The 24,142-nt window shown below is 33.3% G+C and overlaps 2 protein-coding genes across 3 annotated transcripts; both read right to left on the bottom strand.

The window, feature by feature from the left end:
* Nucleotides 1–6,368: 6,368 nt before the first annotated feature.
* On the bottom strand, nucleotides 6,369–12,831 carry LOC111307664 (putative inactive ATP-dependent zinc metalloprotease FTSHI 1, chloroplastic). Its single transcript, XM_022905745.2, has 15 exons — nucleotides 11,937–12,831; nucleotides 11,761–11,845; nucleotides 10,821–11,255; nucleotides 10,677–10,730; nucleotides 10,522–10,587; nucleotides 10,225–10,320; nucleotides 10,014–10,142; nucleotides 9,648–9,700; nucleotides 9,067–9,262; nucleotides 8,626–8,740; nucleotides 8,206–8,480; nucleotides 7,852–7,935; nucleotides 7,645–7,757; nucleotides 7,309–7,558; nucleotides 6,369–6,844 (listed from the first exon to the last, which is right to left on the bottom strand). Exons 1-15 carry the CDS (start codon nucleotides 12,641–12,643, stop codon nucleotides 6,656–6,658), a joined length of 2,847 nt encoding a protein of 948 aa, XP_022761480.2. The 5' UTR covers nucleotides 12,644–12,831; the 3' UTR covers nucleotides 6,369–6,655.
* A 366-nt stretch (nucleotides 12,832–13,197) lies between these two features.
* On the bottom strand, nucleotides 13,198–22,796 carry LOC111307630 (RING/U-box protein). Of its 2 annotated transcripts, XM_022905683.2 has the most exons (15): nucleotides 22,665–22,796; nucleotides 22,317–22,409; nucleotides 21,993–22,078; nucleotides 21,487–21,577; nucleotides 21,351–21,400; nucleotides 20,832–20,901; nucleotides 20,141–20,250; nucleotides 19,546–19,611; nucleotides 17,810–18,381; nucleotides 17,594–17,683; nucleotides 17,351–17,426; nucleotides 15,658–16,942; nucleotides 15,469–15,543; nucleotides 14,187–15,314; nucleotides 13,198–14,001 (listed from the first exon to the last, which is right to left on the bottom strand). In XM_022905683.2, exons 2-15 carry the CDS (start codon nucleotides 22,383–22,385, stop codon nucleotides 13,777–13,779), a joined length of 3,993 nt encoding a protein of 1,330 aa, XP_022761418.2. In that variant the 5' UTR covers nucleotides 22,386–22,409; nucleotides 22,665–22,796; the 3' UTR covers nucleotides 13,198–13,776. The 2 variants fall into 2 exon arrangements, with proteins under 2 accessions (XP_022761418.2, XP_022761443.2); XM_022905708.2 differs by lacking the exon at nucleotides 21,993–22,078.
* Nucleotides 22,797–24,142: the final 1,346 nt, after the last annotated feature.

The raw sequence follows: 24,142 nt of genomic DNA, 5'->3' as shown, positions 1-24,142 counted from the left end.
TTTCAATTTCAATATCTATAGCCTCTTCTCTTATTTCGAGATTATGTCGTAACTTTGTTTGAAAATAGCTTGAGAATAACAGTAAAAACAAAGAAAATGCTTACAGCTAATAAAACATGTTCTTTACTCTTCGATAAGAATGAGTAGAAATCGATTCAAATTGATTTAAGTGATCGAAATTGATGAAATATAGTCAATTCAATTTGGTTTAATCAATTTTCAATTATAGTTGATTTTGGTATTAGTTAAATTGATCAATTATCGATTCTTAAAACTAATAAGCAAATTGACAAAATTAATCAACTGTATAATAACTAAAGGCAAATATGTATGTTCCCCTTAAAAAAACCTTAAATTTAATTCACGTTTTCTAACTCCTATCAAGATCCACCCACATCATCCCCTTTCTGCTGAACTATATTTCATCCTCTTACATTTTTGCCTTCTTCTCTTGCTCGATTGCTTCTTTACCTCTCTTGCATATTTGCCTTTCTCACCTCTAATTTGCTACACATGATCTGTATAATATCAAAGTTTGACAGTTGTAGAGATTTTTCTGTACTACATAAGACTTATGGCCACCGTAAGTCCCTGATAACCTTTCTCTTTTCCTTTACTGTGATCCTATAAACACAATGATCTTTTTATTTTCTTTAATGAATCAATGCTAAACCCTAAACAATTAAAAAAAAAAATTTACCTATTTTGAAATTGAGCTGACAATGATTTACACTTCCTTTTGATGTAGTTATTTGAGTAAAAATTAGAAAAAAATGATAAGGGAAAATTAAAGATTGAATAATATATTAAAAATGTTTTAAAAACCAATTAATCCAAAAAGAAAAGAGTTATATGTTCTTGTTAATTTTATAATTTATTACCTTTGAAAGCTTGAATATATAATCTCCAATCAATTTCCCATGGGTTCTTAAATCACAATAGTATACCAACAAAAATGGGTTGGTGGTTACTTTATGGGCACCTTAAGCTAAAATCTTAAGCCATCCATCTATAGGTGGATTTTTGTCTCATTATGACTAGAACTCAAGTCTGGAAAGTATAGTCAATGGCGTTCCAAATATTATGTGGCCACTGTATTATTATTATTTCATTAAATATTATTATTACTTAAAAATAATAATTATGGAACTCAAGTTTAGAGAGTATAGTCCATAATCACTTAAAAATGGTTGATAAACTATTTTATTAAATATTATTATTACTATTACAAGGACTAGATAAGAATTATTACTATTGTTTATTTTAACTTAGGGTTTAAGTCTATTGTTTAAGACTTAAGTAATTTGTTTTCTGGATAAGAATTATTTTGTTTACTTTGCTTGTATAAAAAAATATATATATTATTATTGTTTATTTCAACTTAAGGTTTTAGTCTATTGTTTAAAACTTAAGTCGTTGTTTATTCTTTGGACTAAACTGAGCATACAATTAATATGAGTACCATCAAAATAATATCACACTTTACTATATTTGTTTTTTTTAATTTTACCTTCATATAATTGTAGAGTGTGCTTTAAATGCAATTAATCTTTAAACAGCTCAATTAATATGAGTGCTTGTACTTTTTTATATTATTTTACTTTAATTCATTATTTAAACATAATTTAATTATTATTTTTTTTATTATTTGGATATAATTTGATTACTTTTTTTTTAAGATGTCAAATAAAATGAATGATATAACTTTGGATTCTACTTCTAATTAAACACAATTAACATCTCAACTTTCTGCATGCAATAAAGTAACAAGAAGTGAAGCTGTAAATTCTAAAGTGACAAAACGAGCATCTAAGCCATGGTTAGAAGTATGGGACCACTTCATTAAATTTGTCAACGAAGAAGGCAATCGTAAAGCTAGTGTAATTATAGTGATAGAGAATTTTCTGTTGATCTTAAAAAGAATGGAACCACTACGTTAAAGAATCACATGAATTCTTATAAAAAGTTTTCTTGTGCTAGTGAAGATGATGATACTCAAATAAAATTGGTGTTGCCATAAGAAAGAGTGGAATCTTTAGGCACATGAAAATTTAATCAAGATGTTGTTAGAAAATGTGTAACTAAAATGATCATTCTAGATGAATTACTATTTAAAATTGTGAAGGCGATAAAGATTTAAATATTGCATGTCAGTTGCATGTCTTAGATTTTGTATACCATCAAGATGAACAGTTGCTAGGGATTGCTATCAACTTTATATTGATGAAAAGAATCATTTGAAGCAATTCATGAAATTATCTTCCATAAGAGTATCTCTTACCACTTACATATGGACTTCATTACAAAAAGTCAAATATATGTGTTTTACGACTCATTTCATAGACAAATATTGGAAACTAAACAAAACTATATTAAATTTTTGTCTCATTTCTATTCACAAAGGTAAAGCTATTGGTAAAACGGTTGAGAAATGTTTACGTGATTAGGAGATTGATAAGATTTTCATTGTTATAGTTGATAATGCCAGTTCTAATGATGTTGCAATTGCATATTTAAGGAAAAAAATTAACAATGCTAGAACTAGTATTTTGAGAGGCAAATATCTTCATTTAAGATACAATACACATATTGTGAATCTTATTATTTGTGATAAATTGAAGGAAATGAATGAATCAATTGCTCGTGTTAGAAAGGCAGTAAGCTATATGAGACAATCACCTTTTAAGTTAGCCAAGTTTAAAAAGTGTTTTGTGAATGAACATATTTAGAGTAAAAGTTTATTGTGTTTGGATGTTAGCAGAGTTTATTATGTTTGGATGTTAACAGTAAATGAAATTCTACTTATTTGATGTTGGATACAGCTTAAAAGTTCGAAAAGGAATTTGATACATTTGATGATCTTAATCCTTATTATGGAGGTAAGCTTTCAATGGGAGATGGGGTGCCGCATAAAAAAAATGGGCAACTATTAGGAAGTTTTGCCTTTTTTTGAACAATTTTATGATTTCACCATGAAAGTTTCAGGTACTTCTTACGTCATAACTAATACTTTTCTTAATGATATAAACGATGTTTATTCCATTTTGTGAGAATGGCAATTAAATTCTGATGTTAAGTTAAATGTAATAATAAAGAGAATGAAGGATAAATATGATAAGTATTGGAGAAATATAGAGAAGATGAATATATTGGTTTATATTGCTTCTTTTTTTATCCTTAAAAAAAGGTTCTTTTTGTTGAATATTGTTTCATGAAAATGTATTCTTCTGATGAAACTTCATTAATGATTAAGAAAGTACAACAAGTAATAGAAGACTTGTTCAATGAATACAAAAGAATATTAGAATCTCAGTCTAAGCAAGTTGGTGAAAGTAGTCAAATGAGCCAAATGTCATTGCCCACCAATGATGAAAGTGAAAATTGAATGACAAAAAAAAAAAGCAAAACTTTAAGTCAAAGTATAAAAGGTATATGATTGAACATGACAAAGATGAACATAAATCAAAATTGGCTAAATATTTGAGTAAGGAGCTTGATGATGATGATAGTGATGATTTTGATGTTTTAACTTGGTGGAAACTCAATAGCCATAGGTTTCTATCCTTTTGCTCGTGATGTATTGACAATTCTCATATCCATAGTTGCTTTCAAATCTGCTTTTAGCATTAATGGTAATATGCTTGATGCATATAAGAGTTCTTTTAACTTTTAAAATTATGCAAACCCTTATTTGTGCTCAAGATTAGCTACGTAACTCTTCTAATCTTAATTCATTTCAACTTGAAGATGATTTGACATGGCTTGACAAAATGGATTTGGGTAATATTTTATTTATACCATCATTTATTTTTTAAGTATTATTATTTTTATTATTTTAATTGTTTAAAGCTTACTTTTGTTATTTTTTATTTATATAATTTTAGATTTGTCAAAAATTACTTTAGATATAGTAATTAATTAAGAAAAAAGGTGCATTGACCTTTTGAGGTAATTTCATTATTAATTTCTATGAATATTTGCATTTAAAAAATATTATTTTATTTTTTGATAGCTAATTAAGATTTTGGTCTTTTTAACTTCTTAGGAAACAATGAAGAATACACACCAAAGCTATGGGATTCATGTATGAAAAATGCTATTGGAGCTTGGAATGTCCTTTAATTAACTTGTTTTATGTTTTTTATAAACTTTTATATTTATTTGTCAACTTGAAGTGTCCTTAGCTTGTTGTATATTTTATATGAACTGTTAACTCAATTTGCCAACTTGAAATGTCTTTTATGTTTTGAACCAAAGTTATAAGAGTTATATTTGCTTGATTTACTTTTTTAAGTTGTCCTATTTACACTTGAAAACTTATTTATTTTGTATTGTTGGTTTTGTTTGTTATTTGATATATGTTAGAGTAATACTTTTTAGAACTTATTGTTTAATTTATTTGGATTAAACAAGTTGGAATGAGTATTTATTTGTCTTTTTTTTTGTAAAATATTGTTGAAATTATTAAATTCATTCGTAATTTAATTTGAATGATACATAAATTTGAGTTTTATTATATCGAATTTGTAACTAAATAATTATTTAAAATAGGAAAAATATGATGAAAAATTCAATTATTTAACCAAATTGATCTAACCAAACCGATTTTTGACCGGTTGAATTAAATCAGTTATTTAAAATTTTGTTAGTTAATTCAATTACTTTTAAAATGAAAATCGATTAATTTGATTATTAATTTTTTTAGATTGAATTGACTGAACCGATCAATTGCTCAGCCAATCACCCATACTTTCCAAACTTGCCTGATCACGTACAACCTTTTCAGCTTCTAACCTTTTCAGCTTCTAATCTGTTGGGGAGGGAGAGGAGCAAAAGGGGAGGGAAGAATGTTAGACAAGAAAGTTGCATGCAAAGTTTATATAAAAGGGAAATTAACCTTTTTGGAAAACCTACTTCCATGGCCAAATGCTGGAAGCTGTTCTAAACAATGCAAATGCAAAAAGAGGATTTCTCAGCTATTGAATGGAAATGCACTTATATCCATGCCAAATGAAGTCTTGATGCACCTCAAAATTTGAATTAATATCAAAATAAATATATGAACAACTGACTTAGGTTCTTATCTTTGAAAAGCACAGATACTTGCATGGTACGTGTATTTGGGAGTGATATTCACTCCTAACCTCCTATATATGTGAATATTAACAAAAACCATAATAAAAACTCATAACAAAAGCTAAATGACACAACATTATATATATATATATATATATATATATATATATATAAAATGGGAGACTGAAGTAGTCAGTTTGGATTAAGGCTTCATTGAAGTGAGATTTATCTGAGTTGCTCATCATGGCAACCCCACATTGGAGGCTTATAACCTTATGCAGTCTGAGCTAAAAGGCAAAGCTTATGGTCAGATATGGCACAAAGCCAAAGAACTCAATATATCCAAGATGTTAGTCACTGATTATAAGTGGAAAAAAGGGTCAACTAAATCAGGTTGGAAGTTTGAAAAAGCTTAAACAAATAGACAAAATAAGACAAGGATAACTTGAATAAATAATAAATGGAAAAAGTTGTGAGTGATAACAACTGAAAATAAAATCATGAAAAGGCACAGTAAAACTTTGATTGTTAAGAAAAATATTTCTAACTAACATGCTGTTTTCAGAATTGTTTAAGAACTAAATTAAAGGCTTTAACATTATTATTGTATTAATAAAAAAAATGGGTTTGCTAGAAATAAACCATAAAGAAGAGGGTAGGGAAAGAGAAAGGGAAACGAGCAAGCAAGAATTGTTCTTAGTTCTAACCTCCATATTCATGGTTGATTCCAAATCTTGAGTAGAACAAGAAGACGAGGCACCAAAGAGAAACAATAATAGACAAGGAAAGTTGATAGAAACTCTTCTATTAATGGAGTTGCTGTTGTTGATGATGTCTCTGTCGGTCTTGTTTTCCTCGTTGTTGTTGCAGTTGTTGCTGTTGTTTGCACGTCACGTACACGACGGAAAGCCCATTCATGTCTCATCCATACAAGGACACAGAGCGAGAAAGGGTTTCTTAGAGAGAGAGAATGACTGGAGGAAGGAAATTTTTGTTTCCATCAGAAATTGTACCGACGGTTGGCCTTGGCTTCTTGCGGGGAAAGACCAGCGGGACAGAGAGCAAGAAAAACAAAACAAAAGTAGCCAATGGGCTTTTTAAAGATAGGAGGGGAGGTTAGGAATTTTCCATTTTTGTTTGTGGGTTATTTCAGCCTCGAATCCAAATCTTCCGGAAACAATATCTCTGCCATCCAAACCCCGCTTACTTCGTCAGTCCTGATGCCTTACGATGCATTCCAAGAACGTTATTGTAAGATTTAAAGTTTTAATTGATATAAATGAAGAAAGAAATAGTAAAAGAAGTGTATGACTTCCTTTGGTTATTCAGTTGAAAATCTTTGAATTAATTACGTTGACAAGTAAAAAAAAAAAAAAATCAGAAACCAACTTGTATGAACAGATGAAGAAGAAAAAGACGATGTATGCACCAAAAAATTACTACTACATGATGTGCCCTCGTGCAATAAGCTTTGTTGTAGCCTGTGCTACAAGCAGGCCTTCTTTACCAAAGAAATAGGACCAAGAAAATTGAAAAGCCCGCGTCAATGTCACACGGGCTACAGCTGCATCCGCCGTAGTCAAAGTGTTTCTGACGTTGAATGAGTTGGCAGCACACGCTCAAAGTCACGCTCTTGTTCCTGTTTGATAAAAGAAAGACTGCCTGGGTTTTCCTCTTTCAAAAGAAGACTCAACGGAGTTTGAGGAGGATATTTATCTAAAATGAAGTCAATTTCCTCCCCTCTGATCTCCTTTTGATTGAGAAGAACCTGCAAAAACAAAGTGCAATGGTTATAGGACACAGCTGCTCAACAATCCATGCAAGAAAAAAGACTGAACCCAAATGAAACTTTTCCCAAGGGTTGAAGCAGCAGAGAAGAAATACAAGTCAATTGCTTTCCATAAAATTTCAAAGAGTTGACAGGGAAAAACCTCCTCTCGCTTTTTTTCTAGAGAGTTCACTTAGTTGAGTTATAGGGAAGGGGCTTTAAATTTGTTTCTGGGTTGGTTGTTTTCGTTCCATGCCTATCCCTTGCTCATTTTTTACATCTCTTAATAAAAATTTATCACCATTCAAAAATAGTGAAGCTTTCCCTTCTCCTGGGTAAGGGTAGACTCATTTCTTATCAATCATGAAGTCTTATTTCTTGGAACTTTTTTACTACTTGAGATACTAGCTCATTCATTTCAAATAAACATAATGCGAGTAGGAGATGACAGCAAATCATATTACCTTTACTGCTTTGAGCAAAGCTGCATGGTTCCTCCTAAGAAGAGAAACTGTCCTTCCATACATATCACGTAGTAGTTTCTCACTCCTCTCTGCAGTTTCATCGTCCAAATTGAAGTTGACAGGAGGTTCAATTAGGCCGTAGCCATTGTAAAGAGATCCTTCAAAGTCTAGACGTGGACCCACAAATTTAACTTTCTTTCTCCAAGGTGGTGGTTCTCCGTGTATGACCATTGGAGTCTCCAAGTTCCATCTGATGGAAGAGACATAAGACCTGATATTAACACCATTTCCCACAGGTAGAAAGATTATAAGCATGCAGCAGTTTTAACAACTAACATGGTTAAAATTTTGCGAGCAAGCCAAGATGCATCTGCAAGGTAGTTAAGTGATGCCCTAGAGGTGTCCCGCCCATAAATGACCTCTTCTGCAGCTCTTCCCCCAAGAAAAACCTTCACATAATCAACGACTCACATTAAGAATGTCAACAAAATCCAGACAAGGGCCCATACAATCAAATTATAACTACCAACTTGAAATTCACACCTGAAGGCGATGCAACAGCTGCGGTCGGCGCTCAAACGTGTATGATTCATCATCAAGCCGATGAAACACAACTTGTGATAGTGTCTGCATAAATCACTTGAAACAGTTTATTGTCAACAATCAATGTCAATAATCACTTGAAACATCGGCACATGTTTGGCAATGGAAATCCCTTTAGCTATGCCCCTGAGCATGTCAAGCAATAATGTGCTTTTATTTTGTCTCACTTTAGGTGAAGTTATAATCATGCTTGATGGCCAAGCATCAACATTAACTTTCTCAAAGAAAAAAATAGTAAAAAGAAAAGGATGGGAAAAAAGAAAAGACGATCGAAAATAAGGATACAAGTAGCACCTGGCCACGAGGAACAATTGATATGCGATCACAACATTCAACTTCCGCATTTTCATATCGCCTAAGAAGATGAGAAGTCATAGCGACTCCAACTTCAGTAGTTGCTCTATGAGACAGTCCCAGATGACTCAACTCAATACCAACACGCTTAGGTCCCACAGTTAGTCGGTCTACTGCATCATCCATATCTGACCGAAGAATTGATTCATGCCTTTTCCTGACGGCCACAAGAGCAGCCTCTTGGACTAGTTGAGCCAATTTTGCTCCAGTCCATCCTATCAAGAAAATACATTATTTTGGTTATTAAAATAGAAATGAACCAGTCAAGTCAACCATGTTTCAATCCATCTTACTAAGAAAATACATGATTTCACTTATCAAAATAGAAAATTAAGAAAAATCATTAAGTTGAATGCATACCTGGTAAGTTATTTGCATAAGAAGACAAATCAACAGACTCTGACATCTTCACTTTGCTTGCATGAATTTTCAAAATTTGCAATCGCCCCTTAGCATTTGGGGGACGAATTCTTATCTACATAAAACCACCACAGCTTACAAAGGAATTCATAAAATAAAAGTAACAAAGAGACTCTTCATGAACACACTTCAAGTATAACGGATCCAACCAACAGAGAGTGCATAGGAAAGATGAAAAGGAGAGGATATAAGTGTGACTATGAGGCATGATTATAACTCTTAGAAAAGCACATACTTGAGAAACAAATAAAATGTTACACTTCAACAACTTTCTCTGTTGGTTGAAATGTCAAATTTGTTTAGAATTTTCCTTTAATTATTTCTCTATCAGATAAGATGTGCTAACTAATTACATTTGCTAATACAGTGATGGAAGTCAACCTTGCGATCAAAACGACCTGGTCGAAGAAGAGCAGGATCTAACAAATCCTTACGATTTGTAGCACCTAAAAATATAACACCTTTCCCAGTATCAAACCCATCAAGCTCTATTAGTAGCTGATTCAATGTAGTTTCCCGCTCTTGAGTGGCTGCATTATACAGGTGATCGGTTGATTCCTTGAAAATCCCTTGACGCCTGATCAGAAAGAAAGAAAGAGAAAATAACCCAAAATTATTCACATATGATCTACAAGACAGCTAAGTTTATCTCCTGTCCATTAACGTTGGTCAATTGGTCCTACTCATAGTTACTATGAAATTAGTCCAGTAAAAGACACCGAATCTGGCCTATTCTCAGAGTTTTATTAAATAACATACAAGCTAACCCATTATATTTCCAATTCCAAGCACTTGATTTAAGTCAGATGCAAAATATGCACAGCTTAGTTCCAACTAATATTTGCGAAGCATATATTTCGTTTGCCTTCACAGAAGATGTTAGCAAATGGTGTGGTGTCAAGATGTTCTGTGCACATAAAAACAAAAGCAAAAAACAGGGAGTTACGATAAGATTACCATACCTAGTTGCTAAAGCATCAATTTCATCAATGAATATAACTGATGGTTTGTTTACCTGCAGAGAGAAATCATGAATTTCTCAACAGAAGATCCAAAGCACATAACACCACCAAGCATTTGTAAATAAAAAGAATCCAGCACTTATAACACGAAAACCAATAATGCAGTAGTAATATGGTAAGCTAATTTCAAGGGTGCCCCAAAAGTCTGCAATATTTCTCTGTTTTCTCAATTATTATAGAGATGCCCAACAACTTTCTTCAAGATAAAGTATCAAATTATGGAATCTAGATTACAAGGACTCCACCATGATTAACAGCTACTTGTTCCAGTAGCAAACAAAGATTAAAAAATTACAGAATTATTACCTTGGCTCTCTTAAATAGATCCCTGATACGAGCAGAACCAACACCGACTAAAACTTCTACAAATTCTGAGCCTGCCATTTGGTAGAATGGAACACCTGCTTCACCAGCTATAGCCTTGGCAACTAAGGTCTGGAAAAGTATGAGATACTTCAGATAGATAGGTAAGGAAATTCCACAGCACATTTTGCAAAACTGTTAACAAAAAGCTGACCTTGCCACACCCGGGGGGGCCCTCCAGAAGAACCCCATGAGGAGGTTTTATTCCTATCTTATCAAATAATTCTGGATTCTTCAAATATCTCACCAACTAATAGAAAAATATTAAGAATTAACAAGACACCATTAATTATAACAGAAGACTCTCATCCAAAAATATAGCTATATATATATATATATATATATACATGACATAGAAGATGAGAAATGGCAAAAGAAAGAAAATTCGCAAAACTCAAACAGGAAAGCCTACTTCTCCTTCATCAATATTTCAAGATGGAAAAAAGGATACCTCTTGAAGTTCCTCAACTGCTTCATCTATGCCCGCCACATCACTAAACTTAACTCCAGTTGAACCCTGAAAGAATAGACTTTCAAAGTAGCTTTAGATATGCAATACAGAGCTCAGGTAAGATAAAGACAAACAAGTAATATTTCAATACTAACATCAACACGAGCTTCTGCTTTAGATCGAGAAAAATCAATGCCTTGCCATAGACCCTGCCATTTTATAAACAATATTATTCCAAACTCTTTACAATAAATAAACCAGATTCAACAATAAAAATTGCAGAGATGAGCAATGTTTACCCATTTCTTGAAGTTCTTAGGTCTGCTTGAAAGTGTGAAACGGACAAGCAAAACCATGGTTAAAAGGACAAATGTGATTGGTCTTAGCAACTCAAGACTAGCAGATATACCACCAAAAGTATAAACTTCATACAACTTGGACAAAATCCCCCCCTCACTGGACACATCAACAAGATTATCCCAAAGCCTCTCTAATATACTGAAGATGATACCAAGAAAAAGTTTAACAAATGGTTTCGCTATGGGCCATACAACATATACAGTTGTTACAAAGACAAAACTGGTGACACCAAATACAGCAGCTGCTAGGAACCCTCCAACAACAACTGTTGCTGCAGCCATTATGGCAGTCACCGTTCCAAGCTCTACCATCATTCTGCTGGACATGGAAGATGCCACTGGATGAGGATACTCTGGTACTTTTCCCACCCAAGACTGCAGCACAAATTTAAGTCGTAATGGAGATTAATAAAGGAACCAAAATGATATAGATCACCCAACACTCATGCACCAAAAATGCTTCAATGCCTATGATATGCATAATGATCTGCATTCTGCACACTGTATTTACACAAAATACCAAGTAAAAATATAGCATTAATATTTAATTAAAGATAATACTAACCAAATTCCGCATTTTCATGTTATATAAAATTCAAGTAATCAAGGCAACTCTTATAACAGAAACTATGATCATGCTAAGTAGATGTGAACTTCACCATTTCAGTCCAATTTAAATTCTTATGTGGATGCTTTTGTCTATGGCTATCATAAACAACCAAGGTATTTATACATCAATACACAGGTACATAGTGAACGTATCCATGGCTTTCAAAATATGGCATCCTTACAGCCATCTGGTACTTAATCTATAAAATACTCATAGATAGCAATTTCATCTATAACTAGAGAATGAAAGAGGAGTTAAATGATTGATCACCGTCATGTGCCTCCCAATTTCATATCGTTGTCCAGTGTATTCACTTAAAAGAGCTTGAGCTTCACTCTCGTCTAACCTCATTGCCCTACAAAGATAACACAAACCGTATAGACATATTATCAGAGAACTGCAAAGAAATACAACATAAAAAAATCGCGAGCCATGTTAAAATTCACCATTTAGTCCTTTGCAAGCTCTTGTCACCAGGAATATCCTTCAAATCCACAACAAAGTCCCTATACCCACCTACATAAGAAACACCAGAAACCTCCTTGGAAGTCAACAATTTAACCTTATCATTCTTCATAGCTTTACTAAAATCCTCCAAGCTCATTTTGGGTAATTCCTCCAAATTCTTCTCGAATTCCTCCTCCTCAGATAACTCTGCCCCAAAAATCTGCTCTGGCACGTAAAGCTTCCCTTTATACTCCCTCAAAATATCCTTCAAATACACATTGTCATTTTCACTATTCATTTCAGTCTCTCTTTCATTCTCATTGCTTTCATTTTTCAATGTCTCTTTTGAATTCAATTTTTTCTTCAAAATTTCAATCAAACCCAGATTAGTACCTTTACTTAAATCCTCTTTTTCCTTCAAGGTGTAAATCTTGTTGCCAACTAGGAACCGGGTTTCCACCTGGCTAGGGTTTTCCTTCAAAACCCTTGTCACAAAATCATCCCCTTTGGGCTTGCCCTTGTCACCGGGATGTGAGGATTGTAATTCGCAAAGAACCGTGAACGATCGATGAAGAAATGAAGTTCTTGATTCGAAATTTCGGGTCAAATTCAAGGGCTTTATTCGTTTGGGGGTTGATTTGGTAGGAGTAGAGTAGGGTTTTGGAAAAATAACCCTAGCTGAGATGAGAGTGTCAATAGTGGTCATCTTTTTCAGCAAACTAGGAGAGCATTAGGTTTTTAAAATGGGGCATTGGAATAAACCAATATTCTCCATCACTTTCCTTCACCAAAATTGCAGAATAGGGTTTATCCAACTAGGGTTTTCGATAAATTGAAAGGAGGAAGAACTGAAGAAGAAATGGGAGTTGGTAGTTGGTTTCCAGGTTTCAGCTTATCCAGATCCAGAATCTGAAAGAGTAAATAAATTTGGGTCAGGCGTGACTGGCCTTTGATAAGCTCGGCCCACCCTTTTCTTTAAAAAAAAGTTTCGCCCAGAACACTTTTCCCCAAATAAAAGCGCAGCCCACCTTAGGATATTTAAAGGCTGTTTTATATATATACACATATATATATAGATATCTGTAATTTCATTCATCTAAATTAGTAGGATTCTGTTAAAAAAACAGTAATCTACAACTTTGCAAGAAATTAAAGAATAATATTCTACTAGCAGCCTATTCAAGATAATAATATTAAGCTTTCATGCATCACAAAAGTCTTTATTTATATATCATCCATAGCAATCCTATTAAACTCATATAATTTAATTCTGATAACAACTTTTATTACATTTATCACTTTATTGAAATTTCTTACAGGTTAAATTTTACTTTTTTATAATACATTTCAGAGGTCAACTGAGTCCTTCAGCAAAAGTGCAATACTCTAAAACAGTCCAATAAAATAAGCAGACATTAATGGAATTATCAATGCGCTTGTTGAGTTTAACGAGAAACAAACGTCATCCATGCTCTGATACTGTACGCATAGCGGATGTCACCATCTTTTAACATTGAAAATCTCAGCAGCAAATATACATTTCCTGGACAACTTGCGTTGGCCTAACATATCGTCACCATAAATCTCAAGAGCTATGACAATGAGGGCAAATATACATCCAAGGCAGGCCTGGTAATCAAATTTGATTATGTCGAATTCTCCATTTACATGATGCGTGAGCCACCTTTCTGTCAGCTTGGATTCCTCGAGACCTCAACAATCTGCAATTCACACTGATCAAAAAGCAAAAGCCGGGGGGGGGGGGGGGGGGGGTTGTGGAGGGTCTAAAACAACGTGCAAGAGCACTAAGGAATTAGATAAAAGTGGAAATGAATGTCGTCATAGAGGATCAGTTTTTTCCTTTTGCTGGGCTGCCTCGATGTATTGCTCAGCAAGTTTCTTTACCTTCTCACCTTCCTTGATTAAGAAATTAGCATTCTTGGCATTTAAGTGGTATTTCATAACCTTTTCAGTGGCTTTTCCCACAGCCCACCTATATTGTTCAGTTGTTATCACACCACTCTTACAGAGTGGCCGGATATGTTCTTTGATGTAGGCCTCCACCTGAAAAGCATTATATAAGTATTGAGCAGCAGAATGCAAGTCCGCAAAGAAAACAAGCCCTAATATACAGAAGATTTCTGTGGTCCTAATCAGTTTTGTGAAATTGATACTATAGCAACCAAGAATTCTATATTGCATGCATCGGGAGAAAAAAAAAAGACAAAAAGGATGGCATTAAGTAGTACCTTCTTGGATACAGGATTATCACCGTTAGACTGTTTGTCAGTCTCCATGTTGGATTTCTTTTCTTTCTTTTTAACATTTTCACCTGTTTGAATTTGGTCAGCAGAACTTTCTCCACCAGATGAGCCATGACCAAGAGTGTCAACAACTTTATTTCCTTCCTTGCTCTGAATTCCAGGTTCAGATGCATTTACTATATGGTGCAATCCATGTTTTTCATTATCTTCAGTAGCTGTATTCTCTGCTAGAGCTTCTGCATCAACTAACCCATATATCTTTTGGGATGCTTCTGAATATTTGATTATCAGTGGCTCTTTGTCGGGACCATATAATTCATCACATTCTGCAATGGAAAGCTCTTCACCTTCCTCATCATGTAAGGATTCCAGAACAGCACAAGACCTATCAGTCTCGTCATCCACAGTGGAGCATTTGATTACAACATCATTGTTATTCTTCAGCAAACAGGAAGACTCATTGGGTACCACAAAATTCCCCAACTTCTCATGATCCTCGGAATCTGCAAGATTATTTGATTTTGACCTCTCCATGTTAAAAGTGGAGAAAACTACTTTCATTTTTGACACACCTTCTTCAGGTTGTAACTTAGGAGCCTTTTCAGCACTAACACCAATATAATCTTCATCTTCTAGATCATACTCAAAATCACCATAAATATCTGCCTCCAAATGAGTATCCATTTCAAATACATTATCAGGCTCCTCTTCCCTGATCTTGACTGAGGAATCATCTACCTCATTAGGGACCTCAGTTTTATGATGTGGACTACTTGGAGGGGAATCAGACAAAAGGCCTGCATTTCTAAGTGCTTCCAAAACCACGGGATCTGTTGAACATGCATCATTAACTTGGTCTTGCCTATCAACAGAGATTTCTGAAGGGGATGAAGTATCTGATTCTTTGGCTCTAACACACTTGCTGTCATCCAAACGATGCAATATCTCCTGGGAACACAAGTTCAAATATACTACTTTGCTGTTTGACCTATCAGCAACCTCTCTTTCAATATTAATTGCATCAGCAACAGCCAACTCTGTTTCAGCAGTTCTGCGAATGATGGGCAGATTTGCTTTTCTTAAGAAGTGTTCTGTCAGGCGGTAAAGCTGTGCCTGTACAATAAATATTTAAGAATTATCCACCTCCATCTGTGCTTCTCTAATTTTTTGTATCCAAAGATCAAAAGAGCAGAGTGAATACTACTAAACAAAGAATACTCAAGCATGGTTGTAAGAAAGCAAAGACACAATTCAAAGCATTACATACCTGCCTAACTGATACAGGGACTTTATTATGCCGACTGGGTGCCAGTGATGGCCTCATGTCCACTGGAAGCTGAGCCTGCTTGAAGCAATCAGAAGGGGAAAAAAGAAAAATGAGGATGCTTTTCTAACAAAAAACTTCAGATATCAAAAATCATGTCCAGAGAAAATTGTAAAACAAAAAATTGCATACTAGCAAGGGATAGTTTCCTTTAAAAACCGCATTATCCTCCTGCCTTTCTTGTGTTCCGTTTTTGCTCTCTGCCGCCCTTTTCCTGGCAAGCACTGCCAGGGCCAATTTCCTTTTATCAACTTTTACATCATCAGACTTCGCAGCCACTTCCTTCTGCGATTCAACTTTAGAATTACTTGATGGAGACGTTGAAGACCCTTCTGAACCTCTGTTAGAATTGACTTTACTAGAGGTAGCAGTACCTTTTGAGTTCAAAAAACTTGTCTTAGTTCCTTTAAGATTAGTTGACAGAACACCAAGCTTTGATGAAACCTTGTTTGCTTCCATATTTTTTACAGTACGAATATCAAGAGATGACACGGGAGTTTTTTCTACTGAAACATGTTCTCTGCTGTGTTCAGAACTACCTGTAGTTTTAAGTGCTGACAAGGGCCTTATATCATCCTTCCGTGGGAAAACAGATGTATCTGCTAAATACAATCTGGAAAGAATGGGGTTGGATGCCTGGCATTCAGATATTGGCACCCCCTCTGAGCCCCCTGGATTCTTTCGTAGGAGGTCAAGAACTGACTTCAAAGTTTCAATCTTTTCAGGCTTTGAAGCTCTCATGCAGCGATACTTCCAAAATTCAACTTCACAGTCCCGGTCCCATGCACGTCTCCGCCTTCCATTAGAATCTCCATAAATTTTCTTCGTTAGATTTTCACGAACTTTACCCTTCTGCAACAAGGATTTCTTCATCTTCACAGCCGAAGGTGATAATTTTTTTACGGTTTCAGTTTTTGGTCCTGATATAGCAGCTCTGAAAGCAGCAAGAAGTTTTGGGTCAAAAAGGTTTTCTCCAAATTCTTTAGAGGATCTGTCACGGACAGCCTCCCTAATTTCTTTTCTTAGTTCTTGCACAACAACGGATGACTCCTTATCCTCAGATGCTCTCCTCATGATTTTTTTGACTCTCAAGCCAACTGAATTTTCTCCTTTTGGGGATTCATCAGCAGGATTTCGACATCCAAGCCCCTTGGAAGAAGTTCTACGGCTTGCACTCTGAACAATACTCATTATATTAGGAATGGAATCTTCCTTTTCTGGATGATTTTTTACCTTGCCATCTCTAGAAACGGCTTTCAGAGTAGGGCTTTTTAGTGTATCATCTGATACAGATGCATTACCTTGGCTGTCTGGAGCCGTATGAACCAATCCCTCAACTCTAATCTTCTTTTCAAAAGCTTCAGTCTCATTCTTACCTTTGGTTTCTTCACCATCAGAACTTATAACAACATCACTCCTAATGCATATCAAGAATCAGGGTGGACAAGTCAAGAATTTTAAGCAAATGAAATGAAGAATGCAAAATTTTAAAATGAGAAAAATTTAGAAAATGATGCAACTTAACGAACCAATCAACAGCAATTCTTCCCCACCCACACCCACTACCCTTAAAAAAAGAAAAGCAAATATAGCAATTAGGAAAAAAAACACTAGTGCATAGGTAAAAAATCACAAAACTTAAACAACATAAATAGAAGCATTATTTGCCCAAAAGACATATTTCCTACCCACCCCCATCCCCTAAAAGAGAAAAGAAAAGGGAATATGGCAACTAGTAAAAAAAACTAGTGACATAGGTAAATAAATAACGAAACCTAAACAACATAAATAGAAGCATTACAATGGACATTAATTGAGAAGGAACCTGAAATATGCATGCTTCCTTTTTAAACCAGTTATTGAGACAGCATTTTCCTCCTTATCAGGTTCAGTTTTCTCATCTGAAAGCAAATAAGAAGGCAGTTTGCATCATACTCACATGAATTGCTTAAAAGAAAATCTCACAAAACTACCTGTTGGGTAAAAGTTCACCTACATACAGCTACCATAACAAGAGGGAAAATGTATCAAGATAGGAAGAATGCTTCATGATAACTTTCTTATTTACCTAGCGGTGACAGCTCTTCCATGTGACTCTGATGCTCATACTCTGGATTCAGCTGATCTTTGCTTCCACCACCTTTCCTATCATCATCAACTTTAAGCAAAAGGTTTAGATACAGTGAAATGTGCATAAGATATAAAACTTCAGTTGTATGCTCTAGTAACCCTGTGATTATTAAATTTTAAAAGATAAAGACAGCTCTTACATTTGTTAACTTACCAGACAGAAATGAGCCTATTGATAAACCAAGATGAAGACCCAAACTGGATTCACTTTCAGATAATTGGCTCCTTGTGAAGGATTCATTCAGTGACTTTCCTAAAGTATTTCCAACACCATCTAAGCTGCTTGGTTCTTTTATTGTTTCTGCAGCTTGACTAGTCTTAAGCTCATCATGCACTGAAAAATTTGGAAGTGAAGAGGAGAATGTATTGCGTGATAAACACAACTGCAGCTCCTGTCCCATTAAGATTGGTTGAATAGTGCTCTTATCACACGATGGTTTCTCTGTATCGCAACAATTGTCATCAGAGTTAGATAGCTCAATTTTCTGGCCATTTTTTACTTCAAGGGTCGACAAAAAGTTTTCACTTGGCTCTTCAGTCCACTGCTTTCCTCCCACCCTTGAGACAATGACAGCTGTCTCGCCGGTATCCGCAATAGAAACAGACAACTTCCCAAATAAAGCAGTTTCTGTCACATATTCACTATTAGCTATCTCTGGACCATACTGGTTGTTTGTTTTCTCAGGAATCACATCAGATTTTTGTGAAGCTTGATTTGCTACACATCTGCAGTAAAATTAAAACCAGAACATAAATGTTAGAGAAGAGTACGGCACCATTTGTTTCGCGAAAAATGACTTCCGAAAAGTAATTTCGCATTTTCAAGTGTTTATTTGGCAGAAAATTGGCTGGCCAATGAAAAATAACTTACTGGTCAACAGAATATAAGACCATTTTTCTGAAAATTGTCTTCCGGATTTGAAAAGGGGAAAAGATTTTCCGGAAAAGAGCTGTTTATGAGTAAAACTATTTATCAATGCTTTTGAGCATAATTTTATTTATAAATAATATTATATTAATAAATAAATTATATTATACTAATAAATAATATACTAATAAATAATTTTATAATATATTAATTAAAAATATTATAATAATATATTAATAAATAATATACTAGTAATATAATATATTAATAAATATTATTAATAAATAATATTACAATATATTAATAGATAATATAAAAATAATAAATAGTTTTATTTTAAGTATTTTTAAATTAACATAATATTTTAATATTAAATATTATTATTAAAATATAATTAATTTTTTAATAATAATAATTTTAATAATAAATAATTTCAACATACTATAATAATATATAATTTTTAATATTTTAATAGTTATATTAATATTATTTTTAAAAAAACATTTTTTACAAAACAATCAAACAACGAAAAACATTTTTCATAAACTCATCCAAATAATAGAAGATTCCCTTTCAATTAAGAAAATATAAACATTTTCCAAAAGTTATTTTCTGCGAAACAAACGAACCTGAGGGGAAAAAAGACAACAAAAAGTTTCTGGATGAACTCATAAAGGTAGAAATTCATGTCAAAGAAAACAAAAAAGCCACATTTCAACATTCAACTTGAAAATATTTTAAGCCAAAATGGCAAATGACTTTGAACTAATTGAGAAATTTATTCCCCCTTAGAGATATTTCATTTACTATTAACTGATCTAATAGCTAATGTAAGAAGCCCTTAAAGTGCATTCCATGCTAGTCAATTCCAGTACATATATATCACACTATGACTTAACCTCTCCCAAAGTTCCATTCATACTGGCTACATGCTACTTTAATTTAGCATATCTAGAGGACCATGATGAATTGAGGAACAAAGAACAACAACAACCCACATTAATCACTCTCTCCAAATCTACCTTGGGCATAACCATGTGTCTTCTGATGTACCTTCAGGATCAAACCCCACGCAAAATGCATGATACCTGTCACCATTTCAAGTTGGCAAAACAATTAAGGGATAACATTACTACAAATTGATATTAGTCAACCTACAATTAGAAGAAGCAAAAACAAACAAAAAAAAGCATCGAACACATTAAAATCGAAGTTGTAAAATATGGAAGGGATAAGATCCTAATTTACCACTGTACTTAGGGTGATGATTCAAATTTACCACTTATATTTGAATGGGTGCAATTTTACCATTCTACTTTCTAATTTGGTTCAAAATTAGTCAAAAGTTAGAATATTATGTAGAATATTCCTTTATTTTCTAGCAGAATATTCTTTTACCATTAATTTTTTTACCCTTTTTTAACCAAATTAAAAAGTATAAAATTGCACCGGTTTGAGATAATAGGTAAATTTATCCATCACCCTAAGAGAGTGGTAAATTTGAACCTTACCCAAATAAGAAAAAAAAATGTATAAAAGGAGAAAAAAGATAGATTCAAAAGTAACAAGGGAAAGAACAATCATAAATTTGAAGTCTAATAAAAGATTCAAGTTTACCATATATCACAAGAGTCACAGGCAATTGATGTATCGAGATTGGGATCTCCCTCAATAATTGTGGATTGACTTCGAATTTTGCAGCCATCCCCATCCAAGCAAATAACTGCCTACAAAAAGACAAGTATGTAAGGTTTACATGGTGAATGTCATTCACTACAAACACGTAGACAAAATAAAATAAACAATGAATGTTAAATATAAGAAGTTCCATCTTCATTCACATAATAACACTATCTTCTGCGTGGAATGTTCACTGTCCTAGACAAAGTATCAAAGTACGTCTGCAATTGGTTCAGACTAACATTGCCATCAGCATTTATATCTTCTAACTTAATATTATGCCTGGAATTTGTCATTTGACAAATGCATTTCAATAGCAGGTTCATCCAAGTTGAAGCTATATATTACTATCCCATCATGCATAAAGAAAAAATGTCTTGAATGCTGGATCCTAGTTATAGAAACAAAGCAATATCGTGAGTACTCCTGGACAAAGTTACAAATATGTATTGATGCAGTATTAACCATAGATGAACCTAGCAAACTGTACATCTTAAAGCCCAATGTTGGCCAACTCTTCAGCTGGACAATTTGAATTTTTAACAATTCAGGAAAGTAGAAGAACTTTATGAGTCCCATTTGTTTAATAGCAAGAAACCTCAATAGATAGGAGATGTAGGATAATTACATTTTCATCAATATAGTATGATGGGAAAGAAAGAGTGTTGCTCTTCCCTTCAATTGACCAATCATCATCTCTGCATAGATAAAAAGGGAAGAAAGACGTCAAAATTGGAACGTAAAGAACAATCTCATCACCTCAATCACCATAATTCTTATAAAGATAATATATTCGTTTTGAATGTATTTATTATATCAGACAGGATCATTAATAAAATCATTTAATTTCTAAATTTTCTTACTTGGAATCATGAATGTCAATATTATAAATAAGTTAGGAGTATCCCATAAACATATTTAACCTCTGATATCTAATCCACGCTACAAAATTGCAATGTTTTGTTTAATGTTAAAGTTGAAAGATGAAGTCATTGATTAATATATCAAAGGACTTTTAAACGCACAAGAAAACATGCATACCATGATGTACGACATAAAGGTTTTAGAGTCAAACATAAACTATTTTTTTTTTCTTTTGATGGACAAGCAGAACTAATAGGTGGAAAAAAGCACAATGAAAAAGTACCTAGAAAACGACTCATCCTCAACCTTGTTGCTTCCAATGGTATCATATACCTCCATAATCACAATGGTAGATCAAAATAATTAGCGTAAAAATGTGGGAGACAAATTCAATACTTCAAGAATTATTTATCACTCACTGGGACGCAAGTTATCAACTGAAATTCACTCTGGCAAAGTGGGCAAAGGTTTGTGATTGTTGCCCAGTTGTCAATACATGCAAAACAAAACCTGAAATCATAAGATGAACCCACATGATCAAATTCAAATTTGTATTTGGTCCATGAAACAAAATTCGTAGACATCAGAACACTAGTTGAATCTTTAAAATCAATCTGAATGAAACGCTAAGTTTAAAAGAAAAACCATTAAATTAGAGAGTGAAAACAAAATAACAGTAAAGCTTCTTCACTTTAACTGGACTCCTTGAGGAAGAAGATTCATTAGTCTTTGAGATAAACATAATTGTCATCAAGAATATCATCCAAATTGCAGGAAAATAATCAAGGAAAACTAGATGCCTAACCACCCATCTAGTGCCATAAAGAAAAAGAGTTTTCTAGCTACCACAGTAACTAGTTAAAGAAGCCGCAGGGCGTAAAAATGAAGATAACAAAAATAACTAAAAAAATTTGATGATAAATACCAGTGTTGACAGCAATCAAGAACCCCCCTGTCAATAATAATATCCATGCATATCCCACATCTTCCACCCTCAAAATTAGAAAGATCCTGCAAATTTTATAAAAAAAAAAAAAATTCACATTGTTCTAAATCAAACAACCATTGTAAACCATTGCAAACCATTGCAAGCGTTTGAATTTTTTTTTCACTAATGTAACACTATAGTTTTCACCTTTCAAGCTAAAAAACACAACATATATCAGATACCATTTCAAATAAAAATGATATTGTAAAATAAAATAGTTAAATTAACTATAAATCCAAAAACAATAAACTAGAAGCTTACAGTATTGTGATCAATAAGTGGAATAGTATCCTCCTCCAAAATACCACTTGCAACCAAATCCACATCCATTTTTTTTTTTCAAAAACTACAAACCTGTCCAAGTTAAAATAAAATTTATAACAATAACCACAATCAGCTAAGGAAAAATCAATATCATCTAAAAATCTGAATAATAAAAAAAATATGTATATCTAGGGTTTTCAAAAGCTTGATCAAGTCGCCAAGGTCAGAGAATTGGAGATTTTTTACGAGAGTTTAGGAATGTCAATTTAGTTAGAAATTAAAAATTTTTGAGAGATTAGATGGGGAAAATAGGAGAATTAGGAGGCTGAATAAAAGATAAATTACCTTTTGAGTAAAATGATTAGGATTTAGGTGTGAAAGAAGAGACCGCCATTTCCTGTCTCGCGTCCGCCTCGCTGGAGTGATGAGGATGATGAAAGGGCCGGTTTGTAATTGCGGGTTTCGAAAATTGAAAACAATTTTTTTTTTTGGGACTTTTGAAGTTTAGATAAGTAATTTTCAAAGTGGGCCGGATTGTTTTTGACTGGTTTCGACAGCTCCGGCTAACCCGGCATAAAACTTGGGCTTTAAAGCCCAATGTGGGGGCACTCTCTTCTCTAGTGATGGCAACGGGGCGGGACGGGGGGACGGGTTTTTGCTCGCTCCGAACCCCATCCGATTTTAAATATGCAATACCCGAATTCGTACTTGACCCGACATTTTTTTCATTTTAAATACACGTACCCAATCCGATCCGATATTGTATAAAATTAAATTTGATCCGACCCGAAATTAATAAAATATTATTTTAAATATAAATATAAAATTAAAAAAATAATTTTTTTATATATATCAGGTCGGGTAGGGTCGGGTTTGCTTAAAACCCGATCCCGACCCGAACCCAAAATTTTTTTTACTCTACCCGATCCTACCCAACCCGATACCCATTTTCAAAAAAAAAAACCCGACCCTAAGGAGTCGGGTCGAATCGAAACCCGACGGGTTTCGGGTGATTTTGCCCTCTCTACTCTTCTCCCTGGGTCCCTCAACATTTGTCATAAAAAAAAAAAAAAAAGCAAAATGAGTTTGTCGTTGACATTGAAATTAATATATTAACATGAAAACAATTATTTCTGAATAAAGTAAAAAATAAAGTGGAAAATTGGTAAATTATATTGGATTTTTTTTCTTGATTTCTTTGAAATAATGGAAATACTTATAATTGAACATAAAAAGACCAAAATCAGAAAAATTCTCAAATTTTCCTTTTTTTATATGGAATTTTACTTTAATCTTTACATATAGTTTATATATATTCATTACTCTATATATTAAAATATTGCTCACTTGGAGTGAAGGTTTTAAAAATGTATTGTGAACTTGATGTTAAAATGTTAATTGTGTTAATAATTAGAGCTGATACTAATTTGCATCCTTTTTGGAGTTTGATTGAATATATTTAGTGGCCATTTGGATGTAATTGTAATTTTAGTGTAGAATTTAAATGTCAATTTTAATAAAATTTATTTAATATAAATTTTTTATTAAAATTTTTTTAATCATAATGACAATAATTTTTTTAATTATAAATACAATAATTTTTATTATTATTTTTAATTAGGTGAACAAGTTTTTTAAATAATTAAAAACTAATTATGGGGGCAGCGGCCATGGTTGTTACTGCAACAAATTGAACGGTACAAAACTAACTGTATGGAACCGTCTAAATAAAAAGACCCTTATAATATATGTTCAACTGGATAGGGAAACTAACTGTATGGAACCGTATAATACATGTTCAACTGGATAGAAATGATAATGAT

The sequence above is a fragment of the Durio zibethinus genome, chromosome 9 (assembly GCF_047325235.1).
Source record: "Durio zibethinus cultivar Kanyao isolate XHJ-2024 chromosome 9, ASM4732523v1, whole genome shotgun sequence".
NCBI lineage: Eukaryota > Viridiplantae > Streptophyta > Magnoliopsida > Malvales > Malvaceae > Durio > Durio zibethinus.
The sequence above is the reverse complement of the archived record's forward strand: the minus strand, read 5'-3'. Positions and strand labels throughout refer to the sequence as shown.

Coding starts and splice junctions, on each gene's coding strand:
- LOC111307664 (XM_022905745.2), bottom strand. CDS start 12,643: ATGACCACTATTGACACTCTCATCTCAGCTAGGGTTATTTTTCCAAAA. Junction 10,588..10,676: donor AAGCAGAAGCTCGTGTTGAT/GTTAGTATTGAA, acceptor CTATTCTTTCAG/GGTTCAACTGGAGTTAAGTT. Junction 9,263..9,647: donor ATTGATGCTTTAGCAACTAG/GTATGGTAATCT, acceptor CTTTCTGATCAG/GCGTCAAGGGATTTTCAAGG.
- LOC111307630 (XM_022905683.2), bottom strand. CDS start 22,385: ATGGATGTGGATTTGGTTGCAAGTGGTATTTTGGAGGAGGATACTATT. Junction 19,612..20,140: donor TGTGACTCTTGTGATATATG/GTAAACTTGAAT, acceptor AAATGGTGACAG/GTATCATGCATTTTGCGTGG. Junction 16,943..17,350: donor AGGAAGCATGCATATTTCAG/GTTCCTTCTCAA, acceptor GATATGCATTAG/GAGTGATGTTGTTATAAGTT.